The sequence below is a fragment of the Scophthalmus maximus genome, chromosome 13 (assembly GCF_022379125.1).
Source record: "Scophthalmus maximus strain ysfricsl-2021 chromosome 13, ASM2237912v1, whole genome shotgun sequence".
Lineage (NCBI taxonomy): Eukaryota > Metazoa > Chordata > Actinopteri > Pleuronectiformes > Scophthalmidae > Scophthalmus > Scophthalmus maximus.
The window spans coordinates 8,641,427-8,669,263 of NC_061527.1; the positions used below are offsets into that span (position 1 = coordinate 8,641,427).

The following is a 27,837-nucleotide window of genomic DNA, read 5'->3' on the forward strand; positions in this document are numbered from 1 at the left end:
TAAAATTATTGTTTTTTATGATGACTGAATAAACACCAAACAACAAAACAACAACATCCGTTACACATTTGTTCAGCACATAATGTGACCAGAATAACCAGTTGGACAAAAAAAAACATAAACATATTTTATTCACACGTTCTATTTGTACAGGATGCGACCTACACTTCGCTGTAGTACAGGCCTCTACAGCAGCACTGGATGGACAAATGAAGCGGTTGATGCTGGAGCGATTTGTCCTGCGTCTCAGAGGTCTGTGGACAGCGTCGGCTCTTTGTATACAGAACCCGGGGTAACTGGAAGCTTCGGGGCTTCAGCAACTTGGCTAAAAAGAGATCAAAACAAATATATAGACACTTAAAGATTCAGCTTAAAACTGCAAAAAGAAAAAGTCGGATATCAGGGAAACTATGGCAACACATTGTTTTAAGAAACTGCAAAGCAGCAGGAGGTTAATGCTCGTCTCTCTCGTCCTCCACGGTGAGATGTTCAGTGTGTTACAATCAGAGTAATATCCTTATACGGCTACAATCAAATTATTACTGTACATAGAAAAATACATTGACTGAGTCATTTACCCGCCGGCAGTGAGAGCCTTCTGTGAAGACATGACGACTGTGGCGGGGACCGACTCTCTGCGTCCGTCTCTGGTGAAATAGTAGTTGCCGGCGAACTTGTGGCTCGGGCCTAAGGGCATTTTGGGCGGTGGCTGCGTCCTTCAAAGAAAAAGAGCGTCAGTAGACAGAATTGATTTGTCTGCTTTAGGCTGTCCACAAAGTGACATTACCTAAAAGGGATATTTGTGCTAAGTATTTTTTTTAAACCACATACAGATTTACAGGGGGCTGCGGCGTGTGTGGGGACATGGATTTCTCAGGTACAGGTGAGATGATAAAACAGGATGCACGATGTTCAGTCTGAGTCACAGACTCGTGACTTTGAAGGCTTAATAGATGCACAGCTCACAGACTTAATTCATACGACTGGAGCTTGTTGAGGATTACGCTTGGTATTAAGGAAAGTTTGACGGCACATCCAGATCTGTGTGAGAGTTAACAGGCACTTTGGATTCTTATTAGGGCTTAACGATTAATCGCATTTGCGATTATATCGCGATATGATAAAACTATAAAGCGATTTTCTAATCGCAAGGGACGCGATTACACGCGTCACGTGATACGCGAGCGAGCTGAGCGCTCAGTGAAAGAAAAAACAGCAGTCAAGCACTTTAACCTGCTGCGCAATGGCCACAAACTTGTATTTTATTCTTCCTGTGGCTCAGCGTTAACAAGTAATTCTCTCGTGTGTTTTGACGGTATATAGTCGGAGTGAGATTGTTACAATTTTAAAGTATTGTTGTCATAGTGTGTACTGTAATGTGGTGGTAAATGTGGCGGAACCATCGAGAAAAACAGTCTTGATAAGTTTGTGTATTTCCTGAGAGGAGCCGAAGGTCACCAGTTGATTCAGGTGAACCCAAATCAAACTGTTCCCCTGAGGATGACATCATCTATCAATATGTGACGGACACCTGCAGCTTGTAGAGTCGTCGTGGCTCACGGTGATTATCGAGGACTCTCAGTTTTGAGACTTTTGCTGTGGTGAGATCGAATCCAGCTCAATGCGATCTTGCGAGAATTTTATTTTTTCACTTTTATTTTTCACGTAGGTGGCTGAAAATTGGTGCTTACTCATACAATCATATTCGTCGCAGCAGATATGAGATGCGGCCCGATGCGACGTGCAAATTGCCACTGATATGTTTGTGAAGGAGTGACGAATCTGCTGAAGCGGATAACATCTGCAGCTGCTAGGTACGGGAACCAGTTAAATCGAAAACCAGTTGGGCCGTAACACCGGTCTGTTCTCGGCGTGTGTGTGACCTGTGTGGTTCAAGTCTTACCTCTTGGCGACCTCCCCATATCGCAGCTGCAGTTTGGTTTGCAGTTCCCGCTGAAAAGGGAAAACAGAACCAGTGATTTAATGCACGAAGCAGACTGGATTACATGAACCCGTGAAGCTAGCTCAACTGGCTAACACCGACATGCTAACTATCGTTGACAGTTACTGCCCGTGGATTCAGCCACGTTCAAACGTTGTTTTTTTTTTTTCTTCCTCCGCTGATAAACTTGTTATATTCACAGTACGTCCTGGCGTCGGTTGAGCGACTGTCCGCGGTTCTGTTGCTTACCCCGGCCAAGAGGTTCCGCAGCCTCTGGATGATTTTAGTCGCAGTGGCCATGTTTGCTTGTTGTGAAGGACACAGCGCTTCTTCTGTGGTGTGGAGTGAAGTCTCTCCGCGCGTTGCTGCCCCCTAGCGACCAAAAGTAAAAGTTGTATTTTGGACTGGTAGAGTTACTTAATCATAATAACTCAGAGGCACAATTCAACGTGACAAACATTAACTGACTCTCAACCCTAGTGTTTTCTATTTTATCACACAAGTTACATCATATTGTTGGACCCATCCTAAGGAGGAGAACGCCACCTACAGGTCAATTGCAATGTGTCTTGTTCTAACAATTATTTTCATTGATTCATCTTTTGATTATGTGCTGTTTGGTCCATAAAATGGTGAAAAATGTCAATCGCGTTTTCCAAACCCTGAGATGTTTTCTTTTTGTCAAAGAAACTAGGAAATATTCAGTTAAATATCCATTTAAAATTTGAAATCAGAGAATTAAAAAAAAAAATTAATAAGAACTACTTAAACCGATTATCAAAATAGTTGGCAATTAATTTAGTATTCGATTACTAATCAATTAACTGTTGAAGCTCTAGTCTTGTAAACACACTGTATAAACCTCACTTGTCAGATGGTTGCAAGACAGAAGTGAGATGACAGAAGTCAAACAGGATGTGGCTGTTTCACATGGTTACACACCTTCTCAAACCCATTTCAGTATATAAGCCAATTATGTTCCAACACAGGGACTGTGTAAAAAAGAAAACACTCCTCAAGACCCTGTGTGGCAAACAAATTGCAGCATTCATAAAACGCAACAACAGTGGAGTTAAAGAGAAATACAAAGTTTTTATTTGTTGCACGAGAAAACACAGTACATGGCGACCACGCCGGTATACCATGCGATCAAGTTTTACAGATGTGTTCTTGTGTCATGCAGCATGCACTGAACAGAGGAGTCCACACAGGAGAACACATGCATGTGTACAACAGTCGGACCTGCCAGTTTTGCTCTGAGAAGACCAAGTTTAACAGCGGCTGAGTGTTGAGTGTGCCGCCCTCCAGTGGTTGAAGCTCTTGGCTCTCAGCCAGTGGAGACTGACAGAGCAACAGCAACATTTTACATTCACATAAGGACCCAGATTATTCAGAGAAATACAGTGCAACAATGTCTACATGCAGTTGGACAGTAATCAGGAACCTTATTTCAGAGGTAATACTGGGATGTTATATGTTATCTATTATTGTGCAGCCTTTTCAACAGTGTGTCCACTGGTCTGTCTGAAATCGGTTGTTCTAGCTTGTTTGACTTGCATCCAATTAATTTACGTACATGAATGCACATCTAGAGTGATGATATTTCTAAAGAGACACCATTCTCATTCAGATGTGCACATGTAAAAAAGCCACACATGCACTCAGTTTCTCCAGAGGAGCCAGATTTTTCCAATTGAGGAAAGAGTTTCTTTCTTTTCCAAAAAGCGGATGATAACCATGTTACTTAAGTGCATGTAAATCTGTTAAATGATTCTCAGCGCGGTGTTAAATCAACCCCTCAAGAACAGATATGTTACGTCTACGAGTGTAGGCCTTTTGTCAAGGTATCAAAGACAGCGGTTTCGTATCATATACAGCCAAAAGATATAAAATTTTCGTACAGTACAAAGCAAGTTTGTTCAATGTAAACAATTCTGTCAGACTGCAAAAATAACTGAACCATTCAGGGATCTGTCCATTTGGGTTCACTGACACAACAACGGGGGATTCAGGGACTAATTTGAGTAGGAAGTGAGGCTCAAGTAACACATCAACAGAACGGATGCGATATAAACCAAAGACCAGAGAGAAAGTCGGCAAACAGCCACTGACGAATAAGACGATTGACCTCAAAACTCAACTCTCTGTGGTGGAAAAATGTGACGATTTAGGCTGTAGTGGATGTGAAACACTGTTCTGATGCCAACAAGGTGTTTTGTTCAAAGGTTTCCTAAAGGCCGACTTCCCCAAAGTCCCAGCGCCACAAACTATCATCATCATTGTGCGTCATCACGTCCCTCTACTCATGGAATTATACACAATCCTTGTTATCAAAATATACATCGATATTTGTACAAAACAAACAAGTAAAACATTTGTTCAAAGAAGCCCTGGGATTGGAATTCAATGTAAATGTGTCCCCTCGTCAACATTCGGTTACAAAAAGTCATGTCAAAATACATTAGTGCACTTTCCCCCCCATTGTAAACATCACTACACAGAAAATTAGGAAGGAACAAGTCATTTCAGGCAGGGCGTTTCTCACATGCTTGTGAGGATAATCAAAGATGAACGCTAGGGTTCTGGGAAAAAATTATTCCAAAAATACACGAGGATGCAAAACTTTCCAGGTATAAAAAAGAAAGAAAAACATAAAAACCCAGATTTGGTTGCTCAGTTTTTTTTTTCCTGCAAGATGCATGCAAGTAAATACAGCAAGACGCAGGGTGGAGCAGCATCACTGTTCACACGTGTGAAAACGTGAGAAAGTAATTGGATTCTGTTCTTACACCAACTTCACACCGAGTGGCCATAAACATGAGCACATCATCTTCACACTGAACTTCATTTGATAAGAGATGTATTCAAGACTGTGACAATTACAGAAAGAAAGAAAAAAACAGAGACACTTAAAAGTCTTCATGTTGCTTTTGGGATTACAAGCAACACAAATGATTTAAGATGATATTTCGGTTGGATATGGCTTCGGGGACAACTGCACACATCATGGCAAAACAGACCTGTTTTTGAGATGGCTTCACAATGTCTTCATCACCCTGCACTGACTGGTGCCACATTTACCAAGAACAGTGCTACGACCATGAATTCACACTGCGGGGATCATGATCGTCGAGTCACTGGAAGTACCTTTATCTTATTTAACAAGTTGAGAAACATGGGCCACAAAAACAAAAACAAAAAAATATATTTTCATGGTTGCCCTCTGTCAGGCAACAATAAAGCTTCTTCCCCCCTCAAAATCCTTCATGGACAAATGCTTTAACAAGTGACAAATGGAAGAATTCCAGCGCTGCCAAGTTTCCCACGTTTTGTACAACTTTCAAACTTGTATTTTATTTGTACTGCAGCTTCATCAACACTTAGTTTATGTGTTAATGCTTATTCTGAAGGATGTAGTGCAATGGAAGGTTGAAGCAAAGCAGCACACATTTTGTTCGTTTTGTTGTTGTATATTGAAGATTTAACAACAGAGTCTAGTGGCCAGTTATCAAAAAGATAAGTTTCCCCAGAGTGTGAACTCAAGGTCATTGTTAGGTTTATGAATATCATGATCATACTGTAACAGTATTATGCTGCTTGAAGCTGCACAGTTCACATTTGAGAAACTGAGGAGGGGGGGGGGCACTTCACTTGTCGTACCTTTTGGTCCTGCAACAGTTATGCACGGCATTATCATTATCAAACCACTGTGCCAGAACAGCTTATTTAAAAAATAGACATTTATAGCAAAACAAATTAAAAGACATGAAGCCACATTTTATGGATACAAAAGTGTTGAGCTTCGCTACACAGCCAATGAAAAAGTTCCCTCATTCCTTGTTACTAATTCACCAAATGTAATAAATACAACCAGGATGCCTGCGAATCCTTGTGGCAAATATATATACAGAAAAAAAAATTCAAGTAAAATCTTCGCCCACTCTCTTTCAGCCAGACAGGTTTGTAAATGAGTTTACAGATTACAGTTCGTCTGGCTCAGACTAAAAAAACAAAAAACAAAAAACACCAACACCTGTGAGTTTCCCTTCAGTGGTGAGAAATGAGCAGCTGGAATTAAAGAACAGCGGTGAGCTGTCACTTTCTCTGACGCCCTTTTTGTGGAGTCTCCTCTCTGCACTCCGTCTTGCCTGGCGATGGCCCAACTACCGGACCACTGGAAGCAGATTCTGCTGCCTCACTGCAGCTCTTGTCACTCACAGGACGTCCTGCCTGCTGCTGCTGCTGCTGAGATGAAGTGACGGTGACATCAAGCTCAGGTTTCTCTGTGGTCTCCTCGCTGTCAGAACACGGCTCCCACTCGTCCTGCTCCTCGCTCTCTGTTGAGCCCTGCACGGCGATCTGGGGCACCAGGGTGAACCTCCTCACCACCGGCACTTCCAGCTCCACCTCCTCGCTTGTCTGGGGTCGAGTGACCATCCAGGCCGTCCTGTGCTGTTGCGGCTGCTGCTTAGCTTGTGTTTGCGTTCCTGGTGCTGTGGTGGTCACTGTGAGCGTGGTGCTGGTTTTCTCCTCCGGCTCGTCAAAGCTCACCTCCTGCACGGCCTCCTGCTTCTTGAAGGAGTCCCGCCGCTCGGATAGGTTGAGCTTTCTCATCACGACCAGCTGCTCAGATCGTTCCATCCCAGAGTCTCTCACCCTCTGGCTGCCGATGTAGCCGACCAGCCTGCTGTGATCGGCCCCAACGTAGGAGCCTCCGCAGGCTCCCTCTGCCTCAGAGTCACAGAGTAGGTCGGCCTCACCGTAAAACGGCACTTCCAGCGTGTGCCTGCGTGGGGCGTACGACTTCTTATCTGCATGATACACTCCAGACAGCTTCTCAGCTGACTGCACCCTCTTCAGCAGAGGAGATCTGGGCGGTTCAGCGCTGCGGGGACGCACAATGTGCCTGACAATGGTAGGTGGTGACAATGTTTTGCCGTGATAAGTGTGAAGGCTTTTAGCGAAGCCTGGCAGCGGGGAAGGAGATCGCTGCGGCGAGAGGGGCTGTGTGGAGGATGAGGAGTTGCAGGCCAGAGGTGAGGGGGGGATGTTGCTGGTCGACTTCCGGCGGCCCACCTTTGTGTAGCGCTGCGTGCTGAGTTTGGAGCCCAGGCCGTGGAGTGAACTGGGCCGGATGTGTGCGGCAGGAGAGCTGGGAGAGCTGGAGCAAGGAGACGTGCTCTGAGGAGAGATATTTTCTGGAGAGAAGTAACAAGTTGCACAATATGTCAATCATTATGTTCAACGAAGATTGTTAGTGCTAGTGCAAAGCATTACTGACCTTTCTACTTTTTCATCTACAATAAGCCTCAAGTCATGCTCAACTCACCAAAGGCCTGATGGTCGGGTGCTGGGCTCCGGCACGGTGTTGAGGGGCCGGGGGAGAGGCTGTGCGTCGGGGAGCCTGGAAGACTTTCGCTGGAGGAAACCGAATGATGGAGACCTGAAGAGAAGCTACGGCTGCTGTGCATAACTGTGCTCTGCTTGGACAGCTTCTTCAAGATGCTTCGTCTCCTTGGAGAGGAAGAGGAGTAGTCAGATATCTGATCCTGTGTAGTCCAGTGAATTAAGCGCTCGCATTGACACAAGGTTCAGGTGTATCCTCATCCTGTTCCCTCTAATGACTCAAGTATTAAGGGTATTGTTAATCCAGTTAGTTTCACAACATCAACATGCATTTTCCCAATGTTTATCCAGTTTCTTTTCACAGACACGCAGTCACATTATTTTTGAGCAATGACATGAAGTTGATGGAAAACATTCGCTGTTGCCTCGCAGTGAATCAAAGAACATTTTTACCAAGTTGCTACTTAATTTCCCTGAACAGCGAGTGAACACTAGAGGGAGACAGAGTTAGTTAAATTAGTTTGATTTTGAGTTTGATGACCAATTTCCAACCTCAAAGAGTTAACAGGAGATGAGTAACACTGCAGAGCTGCAGCGAGTGAGCGGAAACCAAATGCTCCAACTCTCACCTGTCGTAATTATCCCTCCTCTTGCTCTTCTTGCTGCGACGAGCCATCTTGCCTTTGTGCTTGGTCTTGCGAGCTGGACCGACTTTGATCGACGTGTTCTTGAGTTCAATGGTCTGAAGCGCCACCTTGCTGCCGCTCTGCCCGTTGCAAAGGAAAGATTTAATGATTAACTCGTGATTAGGAAAAACAATGCAACTCAAACTGAATCTCTGTCGTACCTTCAGTAGCAGTTCTATCATTTCAGGGTGGACCAGGCCTTGGACAGACTCTCCGTTCACATGGGTGATGAGGTCTCCAGTGCGGAGACCTGCCTTGTGTGCCGGGCTGCCCTCCTCCACACTCTGTTAGCAACAGAGAGTGAAGAAGTGTTTTATTTAAGCGTTACATAACCATCTTTTTTATACATTTCTCCCCTGGTTTTCATCAGAATAAAACCTCGGCACAACATTGAAAACACACCAAGACAAGATACAGGTGTTTGTCTGTGAGGCAGATTCGTTTTCTAAGTTTTGATGACACCCACCGACACCATGTGGTGCACTGTGTAGACGTCACTGTCGCCCATGTAGACCCGGATGGCCTGCAGGGTGAATCCGAACTTCTTCCCTGAGGTGTGGATGATGATGGGCGGCTTCAGGCTGCCGGGACTGAAGGAGAGGTCTCTACTTGGCGACGAGTCTCGGGATGAGGGGTTGGAGGACAGCGAGCGTGGGGAGATGGGACTGGGCTGGAGGCCACCTGGCGAGTCATCTACAACAAACACAAGATATGTTTAAATAGTTACAGATTCAAAAGCTCAACTTTTGCAATTCTAAGTGTACATATATAGTAAATATAGTTTACAAACAAGTTTTTGTCTGTTAATAAAAAGAATTGCTGATCATTCTGTACAAAGGCAGCTTTCTAATCTGTGTTTAGATATTTTTAATGATCGACGGTCATTGTCAAACTAATTCTATCATCTGCTGGACTCTGAGGTGATGACGACAGCCTTCCGAACCTGTAGTGATGATGAGAGACAGGGCTGAGACGGAGGCGGACTTGGGAACCTTCCCTCCGCAGGGAAGCCTCTGTCTGTCCGGTGTATCCAGCTGGTTACCAAAGCGCCGGGGGCCGGCAGGGTCCTTGGGGGATGAGTGCTTGGCCCCAGTGCTGTTACTGCGAATCCTGATCCTCCGAAGGTTTGACACGACCGCCTCGGCTGCAGGTCACATGGATTTAAGTACAAACAACACGTTTAAATATGCTCAGTGACACTTGTTGTGAACAGATGTGTAAAAAAACATGACATGTCTGGATTTACCTTCGTCATCAGTGGAGAGGGCAAAGCGGGGCATCGTCTCCAGGCTGTGGGTGCTGCTCATCACCAGAGGGCTGGGGCTCCTCTCAGACTGGGAGGAGCTGGAGGAGGCTCGAGGGCGAAGGCTACAAACAGACCAGTTGGACAAGTAAATCAAGTGGTGCAAGAGTCCGAGTGATCACATCACACCAACACTTTGTTCTGACAGCTCGCTGCTTTTACACAGGTACAAGGAAATGATCCGAGGGCTTGTGAACTTTTCATTTCATAAATCTTTTTTGGCCGCATCTGAAATATTACAAAGTGCTGAACAAGAAAAAAACAGGTGGAAGTAAAAGTGATGAGATACAGTATGATCAAAACTTTTTTTCAATTTTACTTGTGCCTACCTGCCCATACGTGCTGTGTGTCTGCTGCCCTCTGCTGGGCTCGGGAAGAGACCAAGTCCTCCCATGTCCCTGCGGTCGTCCTTATCCTCACTGTGGCTACGGTCGGAGGAGAAACTAAGGTTGGAAGGAGTTGGCAGATGTTCTGTGCTGCTGTAAACCTGAGATGAAAAAACAAAATGGAGAGGTTGTGAAGTACATATTTCAAATGATTTCATGCATTGTCATTCATTGTACTTGTACTAATTTGACACGAATCATTTGTGCCAATTATTAATTTTCTGCCTCTTTCATTTCATGTCTCTGCGCTGAGCGCATCCACCTCCAGCTGCTGCAGAGACAGCGAAATGTGGTGCGGAGGAGACTTGGGTAAAGTGTATCTCTTGCCAGCTAGCCGCATGAAACCGCAGGGTTCCACTAGATCGTAAGTTTGAGGCAATCCGGTGCACAGGTCTCTGGATACTCAGCCTGCACTTGAACATGCAGGAGTAAATTACAATGTCTATGAAATTGCTGCTAGCAGACTGCAGATTAATTTGTTATCAGGAGGCTTAAGCTTCAAGTCATGCAATCTCATTTGACTGCCTGATTGAAACAACCACACACTGATCCTCGACTTAAAATGAATGTGGGACAGGGGCATGAAGTGGGCAGACCTGTGGCATGTAATCATCACATTTTTCACAAGTCTGTAACAGTAAAAAGAATAAATTTTGAGCATAACTTGTAAATATCCATAGACATATGGTCTCAAGTTTCTTTTGTGCCTGCTTTTTAAAGTGCTGACCACTTTGATGAAGTCCATACCTTGCTGAAGCGATGTGACCAGGAAGAAAACTGTCTGATTTCTAAAGAAGACTCTTCATCATTTGTTTCCTCATCCTCATCAGATGCCAAGTGATGGTAGCGTTCTGATCGAGCTGAGGACAGAGACAGAAGACAGCACATGAATCACTTTGAGATCTTTTTGAACAGCCACCACAAAATCCTGCATTTTTTTTGATTTGATTTGCTGATATAATCTCTCCTGTGACCTACTGTCAAAGTAACTGGTGTCATCTTCCGCCTCCAGCTGAGGGATGAATTCAGCTTTCTGCCGCAGGAGTCCATTCCAGTCCAAACCCAGGAAGAAGGGGTTGTGCTTGACTTCTGAGGCTCCGCCTGCAACCAAAGTTTACACAGCTGGTTGAACACTGGATAAAGTTCAGTGTAGCATTTAAAAAAAAAATATCCTATCATAGTTTTTTTCCCCCATTTGTGTTTCAACTTGATTTCCCAAATTTCATTAGATTAGATTTGACTTCTGTTAGTTTTAAATTGTGCTTTTCTGTTAGTACTTTATAATGTGTAATATAGGTCTGAATGTGTTTATTTTGATTTCCCTCCTGCTACAATAATCTTGCATTCCATTTTGATATTTGGGAGGAAATGCCCCACAGCAGTACCAGTTCCCAGTCGGTCTAGGGGACTCTGCCTCAGCAGGCGGGTGATCAGGTCCTGGGCATCATTGGGTAGAGCATCATCTCCATCAGGCCAAATGATCTCATCTGCAAATCCCAGAAGTACAGGCTGGTCAGAGGATCAGAAATTAGAACAGTAAATAACAATAACATCAATTCTGGAAGATATAAAAGGTGTTAAGAACAAGTCTCAGCAAACTTTTTGAGATCATGTTTGGAAATCCACCAACAATCTTGCCATAACTTCTTAGGATTTTTTTATTTGCCTTTTCTTAAAACATTTTCATATGGATGAGATTAAGTAAACAACCTTTGCTAGCATATGTATCATACAGAAATATCAAGTTTATTCTGTTACAATTGGAACATTTTATATTAGAAAAATGTCAATCTGCTCTCCTGTTTTTCTAAGTTTGGCATTACATTCCTACAGAGTTGAAAATGAATCTTCACAACTAATGACTAGTCTTTAAAAAAACCCGATGCATCCATTCCTTTTCATTGGTTCTCACCACTGACAACTTGACCAAAAAGTTCCTCTGGAGTGTCTCCAAAGAACGGGACACAGCCGACCAGGAATTCGTAGAGGATGACCCCCATTGCCCACCAGTCCACAGGCTTCCCGTAGCCCTGTCTGAGTATCACCTCCGGGGCAATGTACTCTGGAGTACCACAAACCTGCACAACCCAAATCAGCAGTGAGCAAGCAGGTGAGAAAGAGTAACAGCTGCTTCTATATATCTATAGATATATATAAGGAAGTGTTGTCTTTTACATCGTCTCACCTGTTTGTCTATAAACTCTCTTGTGTCCTTCTCCATGTGACCCTCATACAGGTTGGTGGTCATGTTCATTAGGCCAATTTTAGACAAGCCAAAGTCTGTCAGCTTGATGTGGCCCATGGATGTAATTAATAAACTGGTGGTTGAAGAAAGAAATAAAAAATAATAAAGGTCATCATCAACATAAGCAATTCATTTAAATGTGACCGGACTCTCTGTGTCTAATCATATATCAGACCATGTCTGTTTTGTCATTTAATAATGTTCAACTCATGAATTCTAATGAAAAGAAAAGATTCGAAGGAGAAATGCAAACGAAATGCAAAGAAATCTCAAAGGGGAGCGAAGTGGCAGTTTTGTGTTCTCACTTGTCAGGTTTGAGATCCCGATGCACGATGCCGTAGTTGTGCAGGTATTCCAGGGCCAGGACTGTTTCAGCAAAGTACAACCTTGTCATTTCTACAGGCAGTGGGCCCATGTTCTTGAGTAAGTTGGCACAATCTCCACCTTAATGAGGAAGAAAAAACAGTAAACCTTAAAACCATAGGCGCTACATTCATTTTTATTTACCACACCCCTAAATAGCTTCTGTTTCTGGCACAATTGACTGTCTAAACAACACACAACACTCAAAAGTAAATCACTCTTAGACTGAACTAAATGCTTTTGAAATGCCTCTCTTGATTTTACCTTCTACATACTCCATGACCATGCAGAGGTGACGTCGTGTTTCAAAGGAGCAGAACATGGAGACAACAAAGGGGTTCTCTGCAAAGGTAAGGATGTCCCTCTCTACGAATGCCTGCTGGATCTGGTTCCTCAGGACCAGGTTCTGACGATTTATCTTTTTCATGGCAAACCGTTGGCGGGTCTCCTTGTGGCGGACCAGATACACAGCCCTATCAAAAAACAACAACACATTAGACCTGCTATTATTAAGGGATATTCTCAATGAAAATATAGCCTGGTGGTTTTCACACTAGATTTTAAATTCCCTTTGCCTTATTCTAATTAAACTCTTTTCTCGGTCATGATCTGATCATGGAAACAATTTAAATCTAGAGAGGATATGAGGATGAAATTTTGGCACTTATTCTTATAGAGTCACTTTTGTCTCAAGACATGATGAGGGTAACTGCAGCGCTTTGTGAGCATCTTTCTTTTCTGACTGGTCCGAAGGAGTCATGAAACTCAGGCACCAATCTGTTGAGTAATTAGTTGAAAATGACCTTGGCAATCAAATAATTAGTTCCTGACAAGGTAATTATTCATGATGAATGGTTTTATGAAACACTGTAAGGTCACTGGGCAACAATTTGAATGTACAGCTGCTACGGTTTGCTAAAAAATGTCTCATGGAACTTCTGGCATGCAGTGAATTTTCAAGAAATACATTTCCAGCGAGGAACCCAAAGGTGCATTTGACTTCTTTTCAATCATTGAAGTTTGCGCGGCACCTAAATAAAATAAAAAAATGTCCTTTGTTAACCATTACAGACTGTTCTTCTTACCCATAAGCTCCGTTACTGATGAGTTTGATGGTCTCAAAATCTCTGTCAAGAGGTCTCCTTCGAGTTGGCGTCAGCGTCTGTGGGGCCTTATTCTGAAGAGAGGGAGCAGACACATGATGCTAGTGGCTGTTTATGGGCCAGTTAAGAAGTAAACACAGTAGAAACAATCAGTAGGATTATTACAGTAAAATGTTTGATCCAGGGCCAGTTCAGCAGGCTGCTATGTATATTAGGGGGAAAACTTGTAGAGCAAATCCTGTAGGCATGTAGTGTTGACATTTCATCCATGTGAATTTAAGCCACTGTATATGCAATATGTTTTTGTTTTGTTTTAGATCAAAGTACCTCCACATGAGCATCAGATTCCACTGACACTGAAGGACTGACATCATACTGTTCAAGCTGCACCATATCTAGAAATAGGAGAGAGACAGAGTTAAACATTTCAAGCTGCATTCAAAGGGTTAATGATGGTTCATGTTGTGTTCTTATGACATATGCACAGTGTGTCAATAATACAAAGACTTTAAACAAGGCTTGAATAATTTCCATTTCACTTTGTCTCCCTGCTTGTGTCTGGAAGAAAAACAGAAAAACTCCTTGGCATTGTCTCCACTGTTGAATCACACTTCTCTCCAAGCTGCCACGTACCAGGGCTGAAACGATTATCTCAGACAAATAATCTATGATTTTCTCATTGCCATGGCAATACTAACAAACTGCCATTTGTGTGTGTGATTACAAGCTGTGAGTAAGAAGAATTCCTCTTGATTCTGTTTTATAGCAAACAGCCATGACGTCCACATTGGTATAATAAATGACTCATGAAGTTTTTTGTCCCCTGTTTGTATTGATTACAAAGTTTTAAGTATTAAAGCGCCTGTGTGCGAACAATCACATTTGTGTGTTGCCATCTTCCCTCTCGCTTTTAGACTGCAACTCATACTACCAGTTTTCATATTCCTCACTGGTGCAGAGATAGGCGCTGATCTGATGTCTCTATATTCTTCATACCTCTCTCTCGACTTGTGCTGTAACAATGGGGCAGAATTGTCCTTTCGAAATGGTTTCTCGTTTGTCAACTATTTGAGCTACAAGTGTAAACACTCTTCCTCTGTACAGTTGGGTTGTCCTCTTCATCTACTTGCTTTAAGTTTGTTTCTTCGCTGGTTTATGGTACATTCCAAACGATGCCGGGACATATACAGACTGTGCAGGTCTTACAGAAATTGATGAGACCTGTGCCATTTTCGTCAACATCAAATTGATAAAGTACTATATTACCAGCATAATTACGGTAGATGAAAGTAAGAAAATAAATAAAATAACTATCAGCATGTGCCAGTGTTTTCAAATATTATAATATATAAATATATACTACCTTTAAAGTATGTCCTTTAAATGATATATGCAAATTTATAATTAATCAAAAATAATTGTCTAAATGACACTAAATTCTATGATTAGGCCAAAAGATTTCACATTCCATTCAATGCCAATTTAAAAAAAAATTTTTTAACAACCAATCACAACTTTTAAAAGAATGAGTCATACCTGTCATGCGTCATGGCAACCACACCTCCCCATTAAGATTCCTAGATCACTTCTAAGCTTTGGCTCGGTGCGAATAAAGTGCGAATGGACAATATGGCATTGGTGCACAGCAGGGACCCTTTACCTTGCAACGGGTCCCTCGTCAGACCAAGCTGGCTGATGATGTACCGCGGGATGTCCGTCTTGATTCCCTGGCCGACTTTGGCATGTCCCTCTGCCGCCTCGAGTAAGTGGTAAAACTCTTCTGGATCAAACTCCTGTCAACAGCATCCAAGTCTCATTAATGTGAACTGGCTGAGGCCAATTTCCCTACAGACTGAACTCAAAGCAGGAAACAGCAAAGTGTTTAATCTGTATCAGTGTTAGAAGTGTAAGGTAACTGTGAGCTTAAACACGTTCAGGCTCTCGCCCACGAGGCTTGATTCACTACTAGCAGTTATCCCATTAGCTGCATGACCTATAATTATCTTAACTGGAGCTGTATTCAGAGTTGATGATTTGAGATGACTGTTTGGTCTTTGTGATGTTTTGACATTCTCCCTCAATAGATCTTCAGCTTCATATTTTTGGTGACAGATGAATAAAGGTCAGAATCTTATTTTAGTCCCACTTTAACGTGATCCGACTTCTACCCATTTGAATCAAAGTAATCTCATTTTCAAATAGGACAAGATTTTCCTCTTCCTCAACTTACCAGACACTCGAGGAGGCGAGCCGGCCGAGAGATTATGATGAGGATCTTCCTCACCAGCTGGATGATGACGGTTACCTCCTCGCTTTCTGAGCGCTCGTAGGCCTGGTATACAGAGGGGGAGCAGGAGAAGAAGAAAAAAAGTGAAGTTCATATGCAGTGTGCAGTACTCATAATCAACTGACTCATTAGAAAAGAAAGCTTACAATTATATCAAACTAAAACTCTTAAAACAAAGTTGTAAATACAACTCATTTTGAGACATGCAATAGAAGATTTTCTTTGTTTGATGACAACACAATGTTTTTCAAATATATTACATATGTATGTGTATTTTCATCAAGCCAAAAATAGAAAAAAAATGGATGTGCAACAGGGATGTAAACCTTCTTTGTTAACAAAAGTGCACGCTTTGCTGCCTTAGAAAAACAATTCAAGCAGAAGCACTGCTTAGTACTGAAACAGGAAATATAGGTACATAAACACACTGTTTTCAAAGCAGGTGGGTATGACACAGAGAAATATGAAAACAGACGCTGCCTGACAGAACTGCGTCAGAGACAACATCACGTTAAAGCGGTAAAGAGTATTAGAATAATCACGGGGTGGATGTGAGGAGTCTGAATGAGTCATGCATGGTCTTTCTTCTAGACGACTGGCCTGACGGTCTCCACTAGTGACACAGTGGCTACATGGTATACTATGCATTTATGTTTGCATGTAGAGCCTGGGTCATTGATATTTCTCTCATCTGAATGTTGCATAAGCCGCCTGTTAGCTTAGCTTAGCATAAAGACCGCCTGACAGTCCAAAGATTACAAAATCAACCAAACGGAACCTCTAAAATGTCAAACTACTCCTTGAGTTATCGCAACTTGAGTCATTCTCAACTTGTGACACGTTTATGTGGGTTATTATATCTTCACCATCTGGTCTCGCCAGACCCACAATCCAATGCAAATGCTACAATGTGGCAGTGTGAGAAAGACAGGTCTTGTAGAAAGTCACAAGGCAAATTCCTCCGTTGACCGAGTGTCCTACTGAACTTTTTCAAACACACAATCCTCTCATGCTCACTTAGCATCACGTCAGTTTGGACAGGACCATGAGTCAATGTAATGTATTTTGAAATTCGGTTTTCAGTACTTTCATTTTACGTTAGTGTTTTTTTGTTTTTGATTTTTGTTATCTTGGACTTGGAGACCCTGACTCTTTATGTAGCTTGCTGTTGGTCTATAATTCCATGCTTGCTAAACATTTCCTGTAATCAAATGCTTTTAATCAAAGCTATTAGGGATGCACCGATACCGATCCCAGTATCGGGTCCGATAAAAACAAATTATAATAATATTTTTTAACAGAAGCTAGTCTTTCCGCAAAGATCAAATGGTAAGTGGACCTTATTTATATAGCGCTTTTCTAGTCATATAGACCACTCAAAATGCTTTACAGGAAAGTCGAATTCACCCATTCACACACATTCATACAGCGCTGCCATTCACCGCACTTTTTTCCAACACATTAATACACTGCCGGAAGAGCCGCCAGAGGGTTTAGGGTTAAGTATCTTGCCCAAGGACACATCGGCATGTGGACTGGCGGAAGCTGTGATCAAACAACAAACGACTTTACCTCCACCGATCAGAGGGCAAAACCCTTTTTTTTTTCAATCTTTGCCACCAAAAGCACAACATCTGTCACTCTCTGTACAGCAGAGGACACTCACAAGGCGAGAATAGTTGGCTTCCACTTTTTCAAAATTATTTACATAATTTCATCAAATCACATTTAAGTGCCTGAAAATGTCGCATTATTCCTCAAACTCAGTGTTTTTTAACAACGTGGCTTTGGCACACAACGCGCATGTATGAGTGTGTATTTGTTCCACTGTATGGGAACAGACTTATCAGTTCAGCTGGAGGTACAGCGAGTTGGCTGTGCCTTCGGTCTGACAGCATGCAGTGGAACAGAGGAAGAGGTTGCTATAGAAACTAACATTTTATCACAACACAGATGAGACCAAGCGACAAAACAACCTCTCAACTTCACTGACATTTCCCACCACAGTATCTATTGTGTGTGCCTTTGGCTATCAGACAGTTATTGAGTGACATGCACATGTGCCCCCTGCCTCGATCAATCCCTCTTTCATAACTTCGTCACATCCGAATGACCAGATTTGGATGATGGTGGATAAAGCTGCAACTATGAAGTCCGTTTTGACACCCAGCTTCCACATGAACCCTGCAGGACCCACATCATCTGCCTGGTTCCCTCACCTCGTGCAGCAGCTTCTCCAGCTTCTCCTGCAGCTCAGCAAAGTAGCGGGAGGTAACCAGGCCCGTCTGGGACTTGTCCAGACAGTCTCTGACCAGCTCCACCAACTGGTGCTGGATGAAGCCCAGGACCCCGTCAGCCAGCGGGAGATAGCTGTCTGGAGAGCAGTGGGATACAATCTCCAATAAACGCTCCTCCATCTGGGCTGTGGCCTGCAGGGGGGCACAAGTACAGAAACACACTGTTAAAGCATTTAAAGGACCAGTTATTATGACTTTTACTCTCCGCAGCACCTTATGTCCATAATATTTCTGTGGGTGGATTCATGTGGTTGTTGATCATTACAAGTGATTATTTTGCCACCTGCTGAGATGTTTGCCGTTCAAAACTCAAGCTCAGTTTCAGGTCTGTATTTTGTTTTGGATAAAAAAATAACTACATAATTTTGAAGAAACTCCTGATTCTCCTACATTTATGGCTTTATTAACAACCAAACGTGTGGACAAAAAAAACTGAACAAAAAGAATGTGTCTGCTGCACAAACACTGGCTTCAATAATAATTCATAAAAATAGAAAATTAGATATGAAGTACGTACCTTTGGAAAGCGTTCTTTGTAAACATGGTTCATCATGACTATCTCATTATCGAAAGAAACGTTTGATCGCCCGGGGCTGCAAAGGAAACAAAACAACCTTTAAGTATATTCTAATTGGTCAACAATTGGGTTTTTTTACATTAATCAATACTCGATCCCATTCAACTCTCCTCTGAGCCATTAAGTCGGGATAGGGTGTGAAAGTGGATATGTCACAGTTTTCCAGAAATGACCAACAGTCAATTCAGTTCAGTCCAACGAAACACACAAACTGTCAACTCATGGTCTGGTTTTGACTGAAGGTCAATAACCCAAGTGTCAATATCTATCCTTACACTGTTGATCTCAACCCACCACAAGCAATGTTATGAGCCAACATTGGATTTCAGCAACTCTTAAGCTGCTAAAGCTACACTGAGAGGGGGATTTCACTGTCAGGTGTTGATGTTTCCCTTTTATATATATTTCTGTGGAGACAGCTGAGCTTTCTTCTGGTCGAAATGTGTGAATCACCAACATCACTCAATTAGTCATTTACTGCAACTACACCCGTGTTTAACACTCTGAGACGGGGGTATTTTACAGACACATTTTGCTTAAGGAAGCTTAAAAGAGAACAGAAGGAGGGAAAACCTATCACATGCAAACAGGCTCCCTAGGCCATTTTTTCATCATTAACAGATGCCTCTGTTCGACTGGATGATTGCAGCCCGACACGCACTGTTGCAGCTCACTGTGGCTCTCTGCATCAAGCCCCCCCCATCCCCCTAAACCACCACCACCACCCTCGATTACAGTTCAGCAGCTACATCCCTGAGGCGCTGTTAGCTAACACGCCAACGCACAGCACACCGCGGTGCCAGAACACAGAGCGTTCCGGCATTGCACAAACAGTGCAGAGCAGAGCCAACAGACAAAAGTTGTCAAAACCACACACACACACACACACACACACACACACACACACACACACACACACACACACACACACACACACACACACACACACACACACACACACACACACACACACACACACACACACACACACACACACACACACACACACACACACAGAGCTCCACCTGCCTGCCAGCCAACAGGCATGTGCAATCAATGAGAGTCACGTCAGATGCCAAATGCTGTGTTTGCTTGTGATTTGCCTCGGTCACGTCGATGTACAGGCATCCTGACATCTGACAGTCTACCAGTACATAATGACACCAAAGACCACATGAACATTGCAATGCATGCCCGCGCTTTCAAAATCTAAAATGTTTTTTTCCCCCCAATGAGGTGGCAGTTAATCCTTTAGGAAGGATTACTGAATCTAATCTGTATGAAATATTTATTTCACTAACAAAAGAGTTTTGGGCTCGGTTCAGAATGTGTTGTAAAAGTTGAGTCTTTAATTAATCTCAGCAAAGCCTTCAAAATGAGGTGACATTGTTATTGTGGATAACAACATCTCTGCGCAGTTCATGTCTTTCTTTACCATTGCTTAGTAGAGAATTTATAAAAAACAATCGATGGAAAAAGAAATCCATTTGTCAACAAGACTCATTTGGATGCAATGTGACGTCAGGATCAGGTACCTGAGGCTCCGAGACCGAGGTCGCATGACAGTGGAGGGCCGGCCATCCTCGTCGGTCATGCTGTCCGTGCTGCGGAAGTGTTTGAAGAGGAAGTGCAGCTCATCTTGTGTCGGCTGGTACGGAAGCTGGTGAAGTCGCTCCTGGGAGGACGAGGAGGACTGCGGACACAAAGATGGATTCAAATTAACTTAATTTAATTTAATTGAGGCCTGCGTGTTTAGCTGGTGTCTGAATCTAGAACACTGAAATAAGAATTTGACACTTCCTTTACAATGATGGTGTTATCCATGATAAAGCCTACAGAGGAATTTACACAAAGAAATTATTATTCCATGTGCACTGAGGCACTGCGCAAAACTCTTTTTCACACTGAACAGGACGTGGTGCGCGTTGCTGGCAATCTGTTTCATTTTGCAGTGTTTCCTGGACAGAAGACGGCCAGAGGGACAGCATCTGTGAAGTCTCTTTTAATGAGTCAGTCTAAAGACGGCAGTGAAGAGCCGCTGAAGAGCCCTATTGTCCCCACTGACCTCTGGGCCTTTGCCCGGCTCTACCCAATAAACTTCCTTATAATAGCTGCAGATGGATGACAGCAGACTCGACTCGACTCAACACACACACACACACACACACACACACACACACACACACACACACACACACACACACACACACACACACACACACACACACACACACACACACACACACACACACACACACACACACACACACACACACACACACACACACACACACACACACACACACACACACTTTGTACCGCCATCATTCTATAAACCATTATAATTTCAGTTTTATTCATAAGTAAGATGTTTTTGTTCTGAAACTCTTGGATATTTACACCCTGTACACTTTCCCTCCTTAACTGTGTGAACATAAGTCTGCTGTGAATAGCTGCGTGTCTTGAAACTCCTGCTTTTACATTTTGATGAAATAAAAATTCTTGCGAGTGGCCTGGTCCGTCTAAATAACCAGTTTGATAAAATAACAGTAACTAAAGCATTTTTTCCGACTCCAGGTGAATGTTTTCTACACTGCATTGCTAATGATTTGTTAAAATGATTATAAGCATCAGCACTTAGTGAACTTGTACATCCCATCCCCATCATCAGAGTGTTTCACTGTACAGGTCGTCAAATCACAATTCCGTAGCCATCACCCCACCTTACCGAGAGTCTCTCTCTCTGTGGATCTGTGATTCCAAGTGATTCTAACCCCTCAACCCAACCGTCCAACCAACCCCTGGTTTTGCTCAAGGTTTATGTCTCTAAAATGCAGTGCTTTCCGACGAGACCCCTGAGATCAGAGAATCAAAGGTTATTAAAAGTCTCATGATCCAGGCTTAAAAGGGTGATCGTGCTTCGATGGTTTTAGCTCCTACTCTGTGGAACAATCTCCCCCTCAACATCAGATCAGCAGAATCTGTGCCTCAGTTTCGAAAGCGGTTTATCAGTTTATTCGTAGGATAAACCCCTTGTGATGAACCATTTCGTTTTCAAACATACATTAAACACAGTACATTAAACGAAACAACACATTGTTTTCACACATACACAGACTGAGGTTAAAACTCACCTGTATTGACAGACATTTTTTATAGTTGTTACTTTATTGTTTTAAGGTTGTTCTTTTATCTGTTTTGTTTTATTGCATTGCTGTGTATGAAGTTCAGGCTTTTCTATGCTTTGCAATTTTTGCACTAATTTTATTTTGTGAAGCATCTGGTATCTCTGGAGTACATCATTATAGGTTTATTGTTGGCAGGAAGTGTTGAGACTGTAAATAATATACTGTAGATAGATCTAGTAGATAGAGTTTGATCTACACCTACTCTCTATGATAAGAACAATGAGATAACCGGTTATGATTTGCTGCGATTGCAAGTTATTGTACATAGCATTTGTTATTGTTATTGTTTAGTATTTTATCTTAATTCGTTTAGATTGTTTGCTGCCAAATTGGAATTTCCCCTACAGAGGATCAATAAAAGTATATCTTATCTCTTTTCTTATGTTTTTATGTAAATACATTTGACATGACTTAAATTAACATAACAAACACACTGTAGGCCATATTCATAAAAAATGACAAATGTGATGTTGTGAAGCTTTGTTAAAAGACTGTCAAAAAATAATGTCACTCTAAACACACACGCACGTGCACACACAAATCCTGTGCATTACTTCGAACAGAGTTCCACAGACTGGGACACTGACTCATTCAAGCAGATGATGGAGGAAAACAATTAGTGGTTTGTCATCTCGGCTTTGGCATTTGCCGTCCCTCACTGCATGAACGAATTAGCTATTTGCAGCCGAGTGAGGTGCTAGAATTTCCTGGCCGCCGCGTCTCTACTGGGGGGGGGGGGGGCAGTGCAGTGATTTGGGGTGACTTACCGAGACAGTGGAGCTCGGCGGATTGGTTCCATAGCCAGACGAGGGGAGGGATGCCAGGGACCATCTCCGGCCCTCGGCTCTGAAAGAAAAAGGACACGTGAGTTACATAAGCCTCTGCAAAATAGGCATTAGATAGCATTTCATATGTGAAACTCCTTACATAACAGTTGACGTAGGAGATGTGTGCCTACGAGAGCATGAAATTAATGTCTTGTTTTCCTCCTCAAATCACATGCAACAGGGTTCTATGTGTCACTGAATTCATAGCAGCTCATTAGCATTTGGCTTTGTGCAGTGCTTTGGAAAATAAATCAATATCTTCACATAACAACACCCCTTTGTTCAAGAGAATTTTCTTTATGAAAACCTCAATGAATACCAATATAAGGCCGTAGTGGCAAAAGAACACAAAAATGAAAAACAAAAACAAATGGTGCAAGAATACTAAAATAACAACTACCTGTCAGCACGAGCCAAGTGACTGAGGCAACGACAGCAACAGAGAGAAAGAGAAAAGCGTTTTAGTGCGTTTTGGGGAATCTTGCACACGTGACCTGGTGACCCCTGGCATTCAGCTGAAGGATTGGTACTGACAATGTTTCCTTCGTTGCCAGTTTTCATCTGTCCAGATATAAGGGGAGGCTACCGACCTAAATTAATTTGAGGATATCGTTTACATAACAAAAACAAATCTTCCCTTAAAAGGCATTTCGGCAGTTTGGAATTTTTCAAGAGCGAAAAAATCATTATGAATGACAGAAAAAAAGAAGAAGAAAAAAGAAGAAGCTAGGTGTTATTGTTGTAAGTGACAAATTGTTTGCAAGCAGAGGAAACATGTACGTTTGATTTTCTACAAGAAAATGTCAGGTTGAATGAAAAGCATCCACAGTGCCACAACATACATATTTAAATATATTGACAGTGATAGTCTGAGTCAGAAGGCTTATACAGAGATGCTCCTCATGGAGAGATGTTACACCAGGACAGGTTCACAAATAACAGGAGGCGTGTTTACAGGCTGAAGCTGCAATTTCTTATTCTCTCTTCTCTTCTAATTTATTGAGAATGATTATCTGTTTTCTCGGATGTTAACTGATGAGTCAGTTAACACTGGAACAACTTCAGCTGAACTTCAAGCAGCAATGAACAGGCTGATCGACTGTTCGGGCTTTGAGTCTTATTAGTGCAGCACGACAGCTGATGGATGTCAGAAGAAGTGACTTGTGCCTGTGTGGAAATTCATCACTTCCCTCTGCATAACAGATTGATCGTGTACTAATACTGTTTGTAGAAGTAAATCTTGATTAATGGGGGCTATAATTTTGAACACTAAAACTTGCAAAATCTAAATATTTAAGGAATGAAGGTTGCAGTATTTCATACCAATTACGTTACAGTGATGCAAGCATTAACAACCTCAGGGCAGGTGTCATTTTTCATTCTTGTCTCCATTGTGTTTAAGGTTGAGGAACCTGCTCATGAGTTTTTAACGACTGTTCTTTGGTGTCACGAGGTGTCGCCTAACTTGTCGGCTGAATGATGGGGGGTACCCTCTATCTCACTGTGCTCATCTGCTGAGGAGGAATGGGCTGTAAGAAGTAAATAAATAGTAAATAAAAATCCTTCCGGTTTATGATATCCTCACTCTGTCACTTATAATTTATATTAAATTTATTGTTATAACATTTTTATTATTAATTATTACTAAATATTAAATAAACTTTTTTTTAAACAACGAGGAAATTACAGATAGAACTGTTCAAATGTTATACGAAGGCTGGTGGCATAATGAGGTTTCAACAAAACAGAGTATATTGACCAAATGTACTTGGATGATTCGTGTTGACATACCTCCGGGCGAATGGAAAGTTGAGGCAGGCGCTGGTCGACACATTTCGGGGGCTGTCTAGAGGGCTGCTTGCAGCTGAAAGGGCAAAGACAAAAGTTATTCCCCCGTACTTTTCACAACTGTAATAATAAACTTTTGAAAAAAGAGCAGAGACGACCGTATGGTTGCACTTTTCCAAAAAGGATGACTTCATTTCTATGCAGGAACTCTCAATCACTGCAAAACCCAGCAGCATTACCCAGGATCTCAGAAAGGTCTAATATATCATCTTGGTATTACATTTTTCCAAATACTACACCAAGCGCCTATCTATGAATAGTCTTCATTAAGGAGAAAGCTTCGTGCAGTTTGGTCTCACCGAGTGGTTGAGTAGCCAGTAAGATCCTGATAGCTCTCAGTGATTAGATAATCCCTCAGCTTGATTGAGTTCAAAAGGGAGCATGTCCACACACTGCTGGAACGAGGGGCTCTCGAGCAAAACTCTTTTCATAGAGTGCAGCTGCTTCATGGCATTAAGAGGTTCATGTCGCGTCATGAGTGTGCTATTGTTGATTCATAAAGCAGGAGGACGCCACCCATTAAGGAATTTCCCATTTTCTTCAATTATCTTAACACTTTTCTGCACTTGTTGTTTGTATTTAGTCTGATGTTAATTCTTGACATCACGTTTAAAATCAAACCATAAAACATTCAAGTTGAGGTTAAAGAAGGAGTTTTCACAATGGTTGGTGGAGATATTTGAAAGGATGAGTGAGGATGGTGGAGCATATTTTGATATTCAATAAAACCAGTTCAGAGGTCATTTAGAAAAAACACTTTAGCCATTTCAAAGTTTGTCCAGCAGATAGCCCCGACATAATATTTTGTAACTGTTAAATGTATATTGGTCACAATAACAAACTCAAATATAGGGGATCCGTATTCTAAGATTCCTTGATATGGAACAATTTATACATTTGCCAATATATTCTAATTAGATTTTTTTCAAACTGCCAAATATCCAAATCAGTATCCACCTCAAAACTTCAGAATCAGTCGGCCTATGATCAGAATTTATAATATGTCATTAATGATTAGTCATGTCATTGCTTTTCCTTTGTATCTTATATCAAAAGTTCAGAGTGTCTCAAATAAAAACGCTGGTATCTTTTGGGCACTAGAAGCCATCTGGTGTTGAAGCGAAAACGCGTTTGTCTTGTTGAAAAATGAAAATGACGTGTTATGATCTCCATAATTTTCCCTCTCTGACAAAGTGAGAACTTGACGAAAACCCTGGGTCGTGTTACACCGATTCCTTTTTACCCCTCTTGTATGTTCGGCCCCCGGATGTCACTCTCCCTCCTCTGACCCTGACCAATCAACACCATTTAATTCTGCTCTGAAGCGCCAACCAGTCTTACTATTTTTAACTTCCCACCGTGTATTTTGTGCAATAATATCTATGTATTGGTGACTATTTGACTAACCCAGCGTGTTAGAATTTGAAAAACTCTGTTGAGAATTTGGTAAGTGGCTGTTGTTTGAAAACAGGAGTCCTACAGGTCACAGATATTCTGCAGCCAGGTTCTGTGGGGTGGTGCTGCTTACGAGTCAAGAGTTGATCAAGCTTAATCTTGTATCAGTGAGCGTGGGAGGGAAGCAACGTGCCCTACAGCTTCCAAACAATCATTTTAGAGGAACTGATGCTTTAGCAGCACGTAACATGAGAGACAGTAATGTGTTCTTTTGTAACTTTATTCAATGTCATTAATTATACATCAAAATGTGATTTTTTCATACCCCAAATCAATAGGTAACACTTCATTCACGTCACTGGCCTAATTTAAACATGTGTTTTCCTGGTGTATTTTATTTTTTTGCAGCGGTGTTCCTGTTGGAACGTGTTGGGGATTAAAGGTTATAAAACTTAAAAATGGATCTCACCAGTGTGGAACGAGAGCGGAGAAAGCGGCCGGGACAGCGTGGGAGACGGCGTCCCCACTCCGAGGCTCTTCCTGTTGCTACTGCGACAGCTGGAGCGTGGACAAGAGAAGTGAGAGAAGAAAAAAAAATGTCTGACAGCCTAAAAACACATTAGGGACCTGGATCTCTCAACACAATTTCTATTAAAATGTCTCTGTGCTAGTTTGCATATAAAGTGACTGTCACGACCTGTTGGCCAGTTGCAAGTGTCCTCAGTGGAATTTCACAATTAAAAAGCAGTAAGTAGGAAATAGTTCTGTCTTGACTTAACCAGCTCCTGATTCTACGCACTCATGGATAACTAAATCACCCATGAGTCAACAAAACTACAAATACAATGTGCTCCGAGCTTTGGCGTACACATTGTTGAGTGATGACAAATAACACCAATGCACCAAATTGAGAAGTCAAACCTCCTGTGGTTTGATTGTTGGAGGTATTAATCGTTACAAATTAGTGGAAATACATATATTGAAATTTTTTTTGAAAATGATTCCCAAGATGTCGTTATTAATCTTTATGACAACGACATTGAGACCTGATATTTTACAGTTCAATCATGCACTCAACTATAAATAATTGTAAATAAAAAAAACACACAAATAAAACCAAATATACAGAACTTGAATACCGAAAACAAACTTCAATTTTTTTTAACATAAAATGTAAACAAAACAAATTATTTATTAAGTAAAAAAACAAAACGCTGATACAAATAAGTCTGTGACATCTCAACTGATTTTATCGGTTGAGTGACAAATTGGTCAGGCTTTAGTATTAACAAATTGTGTGTTTGAAATATGGAATATAAGTAATTAAATGAACTAGATAAAGACAGATTTATCTTATGTAATATTATTATTATTTCAAGTCATCCTTTCAGCTGTGTTTTCAAGGTGAAAACTTCCTATTGGTCCCTTTGCTCAACTATGCTTGGCAGGTGTATTAGCCTCTTACTGACAGGGTCAATGAGTTGCACCTTCACGATCCTTGTGCACAATATTGCCTTATCCTCGTCATTGATATCTCAATGCATCATAAACTGTGACTTAGCACACGGAAGATGCTGAAACTGATTACTCTGGTGTTTCCTTTTATCACCAAACTGTAAACTAATGGTAGTGTATCCCTTTAAGTCGAGTATAGTCATTTTGGCCCTATAATTACAAGTTTGACTCATGCAATGTTTCGAGTTGTGTGTGTGACTTTGTGTGTGCGGAGCTGCAGTTTGAGGACACAAAGGACTTGTGGCAGTGTAACACTGGACAGATTAAGGAGACACTTGACCTCTAAAGAACCAGACTGTTTATCCATTAATCCCTGACAGTTGTAACTGAATGAATGAATCCAAACAACACAAACACACATCTGTGCTCGTGTGCAGAATGGAACTGGTTGGATATAAACTGGAAGAGTGGAAAATAGGCAGCAATATCTAGTTTTATTTATTTACTGAAAAAAAAAAATCATACTAATATATATACAAAGTATCAATTCTACTTGACTTCCTACAAGCCAAGTTTTTGAACACTTTCG

The 27,837-nt window shown here is 41.9% G+C and overlaps 2 protein-coding genes across 5 annotated transcripts in view; both read right to left on the reverse strand.

Annotated features, from left to right (window-relative positions):
- Positions 1–113: 113 nt before the first annotated feature.
- On the reverse strand, positions 114–2,333 carry ndufa7 (NADH:ubiquinone oxidoreductase subunit A7). Its single transcript, XM_035648507.2, has 4 exons — positions 2,192–2,333; positions 1,904–1,953; positions 579–716; positions 114–325 (listed from the first exon to the last, which is right to left on the reverse strand). Exons 1-4 carry the CDS (start codon positions 2,240–2,242, stop codon positions 247–249), a joined length of 318 nt encoding a protein of 105 aa, XP_035504400.1. The 5' UTR covers positions 2,243–2,333; the 3' UTR covers positions 114–246.
- Positions 2,334–3,014: 681 nt separating this feature from the next.
- Positions 3,015–27,837, reverse strand: part of mast3b (microtubule associated serine/threonine kinase 3b) — a 35,509-nt gene continuing 10,686 nt past the window's right edge. For 2 of the 4 annotated variants that reach the window (XM_035647640.2, XM_035647642.2), the window contains 26 exons: positions 26,263–26,351; positions 24,342–24,414; positions 22,951–22,971; positions 22,491–22,569; positions 20,071–20,228; positions 18,476–18,551; positions 17,881–18,090; positions 15,605–15,706; positions 15,035–15,167; positions 13,702–13,769; positions 13,357–13,448; positions 12,536–12,744; positions 12,214–12,352; positions 11,849–11,981; positions 11,576–11,741; positions 11,049–11,150; positions 10,642–10,764; positions 10,411–10,523; positions 9,607–9,764; positions 9,221–9,342; positions 8,918–9,118; positions 8,441–8,667; positions 8,136–8,258; positions 7,918–8,054; positions 7,272–7,456; positions 3,015–7,140 (listed from right to left, as the gene is read on the reverse strand). In XM_035647640.2, the coding sequence (XP_035503533.2) occupies positions 6,038–7,140; positions 7,272–7,456; positions 7,918–8,054; positions 8,136–8,258; positions 8,441–8,667; positions 8,918–9,118; positions 9,221–9,342; positions 9,607–9,764; positions 10,411–10,523; positions 10,642–10,764; positions 11,049–11,150; positions 11,576–11,741; positions 11,849–11,981; positions 12,214–12,352; positions 12,536–12,744; positions 13,357–13,448; positions 13,702–13,769; positions 15,035–15,167; positions 15,605–15,706; positions 17,881–18,090; positions 18,476–18,551; positions 20,071–20,228; positions 22,491–22,569; positions 22,951–22,971; positions 24,342–24,414; positions 26,263–26,351 (4,342 nt within the window). In that variant the 3' untranslated portion in view covers positions 3,015–6,037. The remainder of the gene's footprint in view (positions 7,141–7,271; positions 7,457–7,917; positions 8,055–8,135; positions 8,259–8,440; positions 8,668–8,917; positions 9,119–9,220; positions 9,343–9,606; positions 9,765–10,410; positions 10,524–10,641; positions 10,765–11,048; positions 11,151–11,575; positions 11,742–11,848; positions 11,982–12,213; positions 12,353–12,535; positions 12,745–13,356; positions 13,449–13,701; positions 13,770–15,034; positions 15,168–15,604; positions 15,707–17,880; positions 18,091–18,475; positions 18,552–20,070; positions 20,229–22,490; positions 22,570–22,950; positions 22,972–24,341; positions 24,415–26,262; positions 26,352–27,837) is intronic. The other 2 variants (XM_035647641.2, XM_035647644.2) reach the window with 1 other exon arrangement.

Bases quoted from the DNA above. Each gene is read 5' to 3' on its own strand.
- ndufa7 (XM_035648507.2), bottom strand. From the start codon at position 2,242: ATGGCCACTGCGACTAAAATCATCCAGAGGCTGCGGAACCTCTTGGCC. The intron at 1,954-2,191 runs GTAAGCAACAGA...TTCCCTTTTCAG, and splicing joins TGCGGAACCTCTTGGCCGGG to CGGGAACTGCAAACCAAACT. The intron at 717-1,903 runs GTAAGACTTGAA...TTTTCTTTGAAG, and splicing joins TATGGGGAGGTCGCCAAGAG to GACGCAGCCACCGCCCAAAA.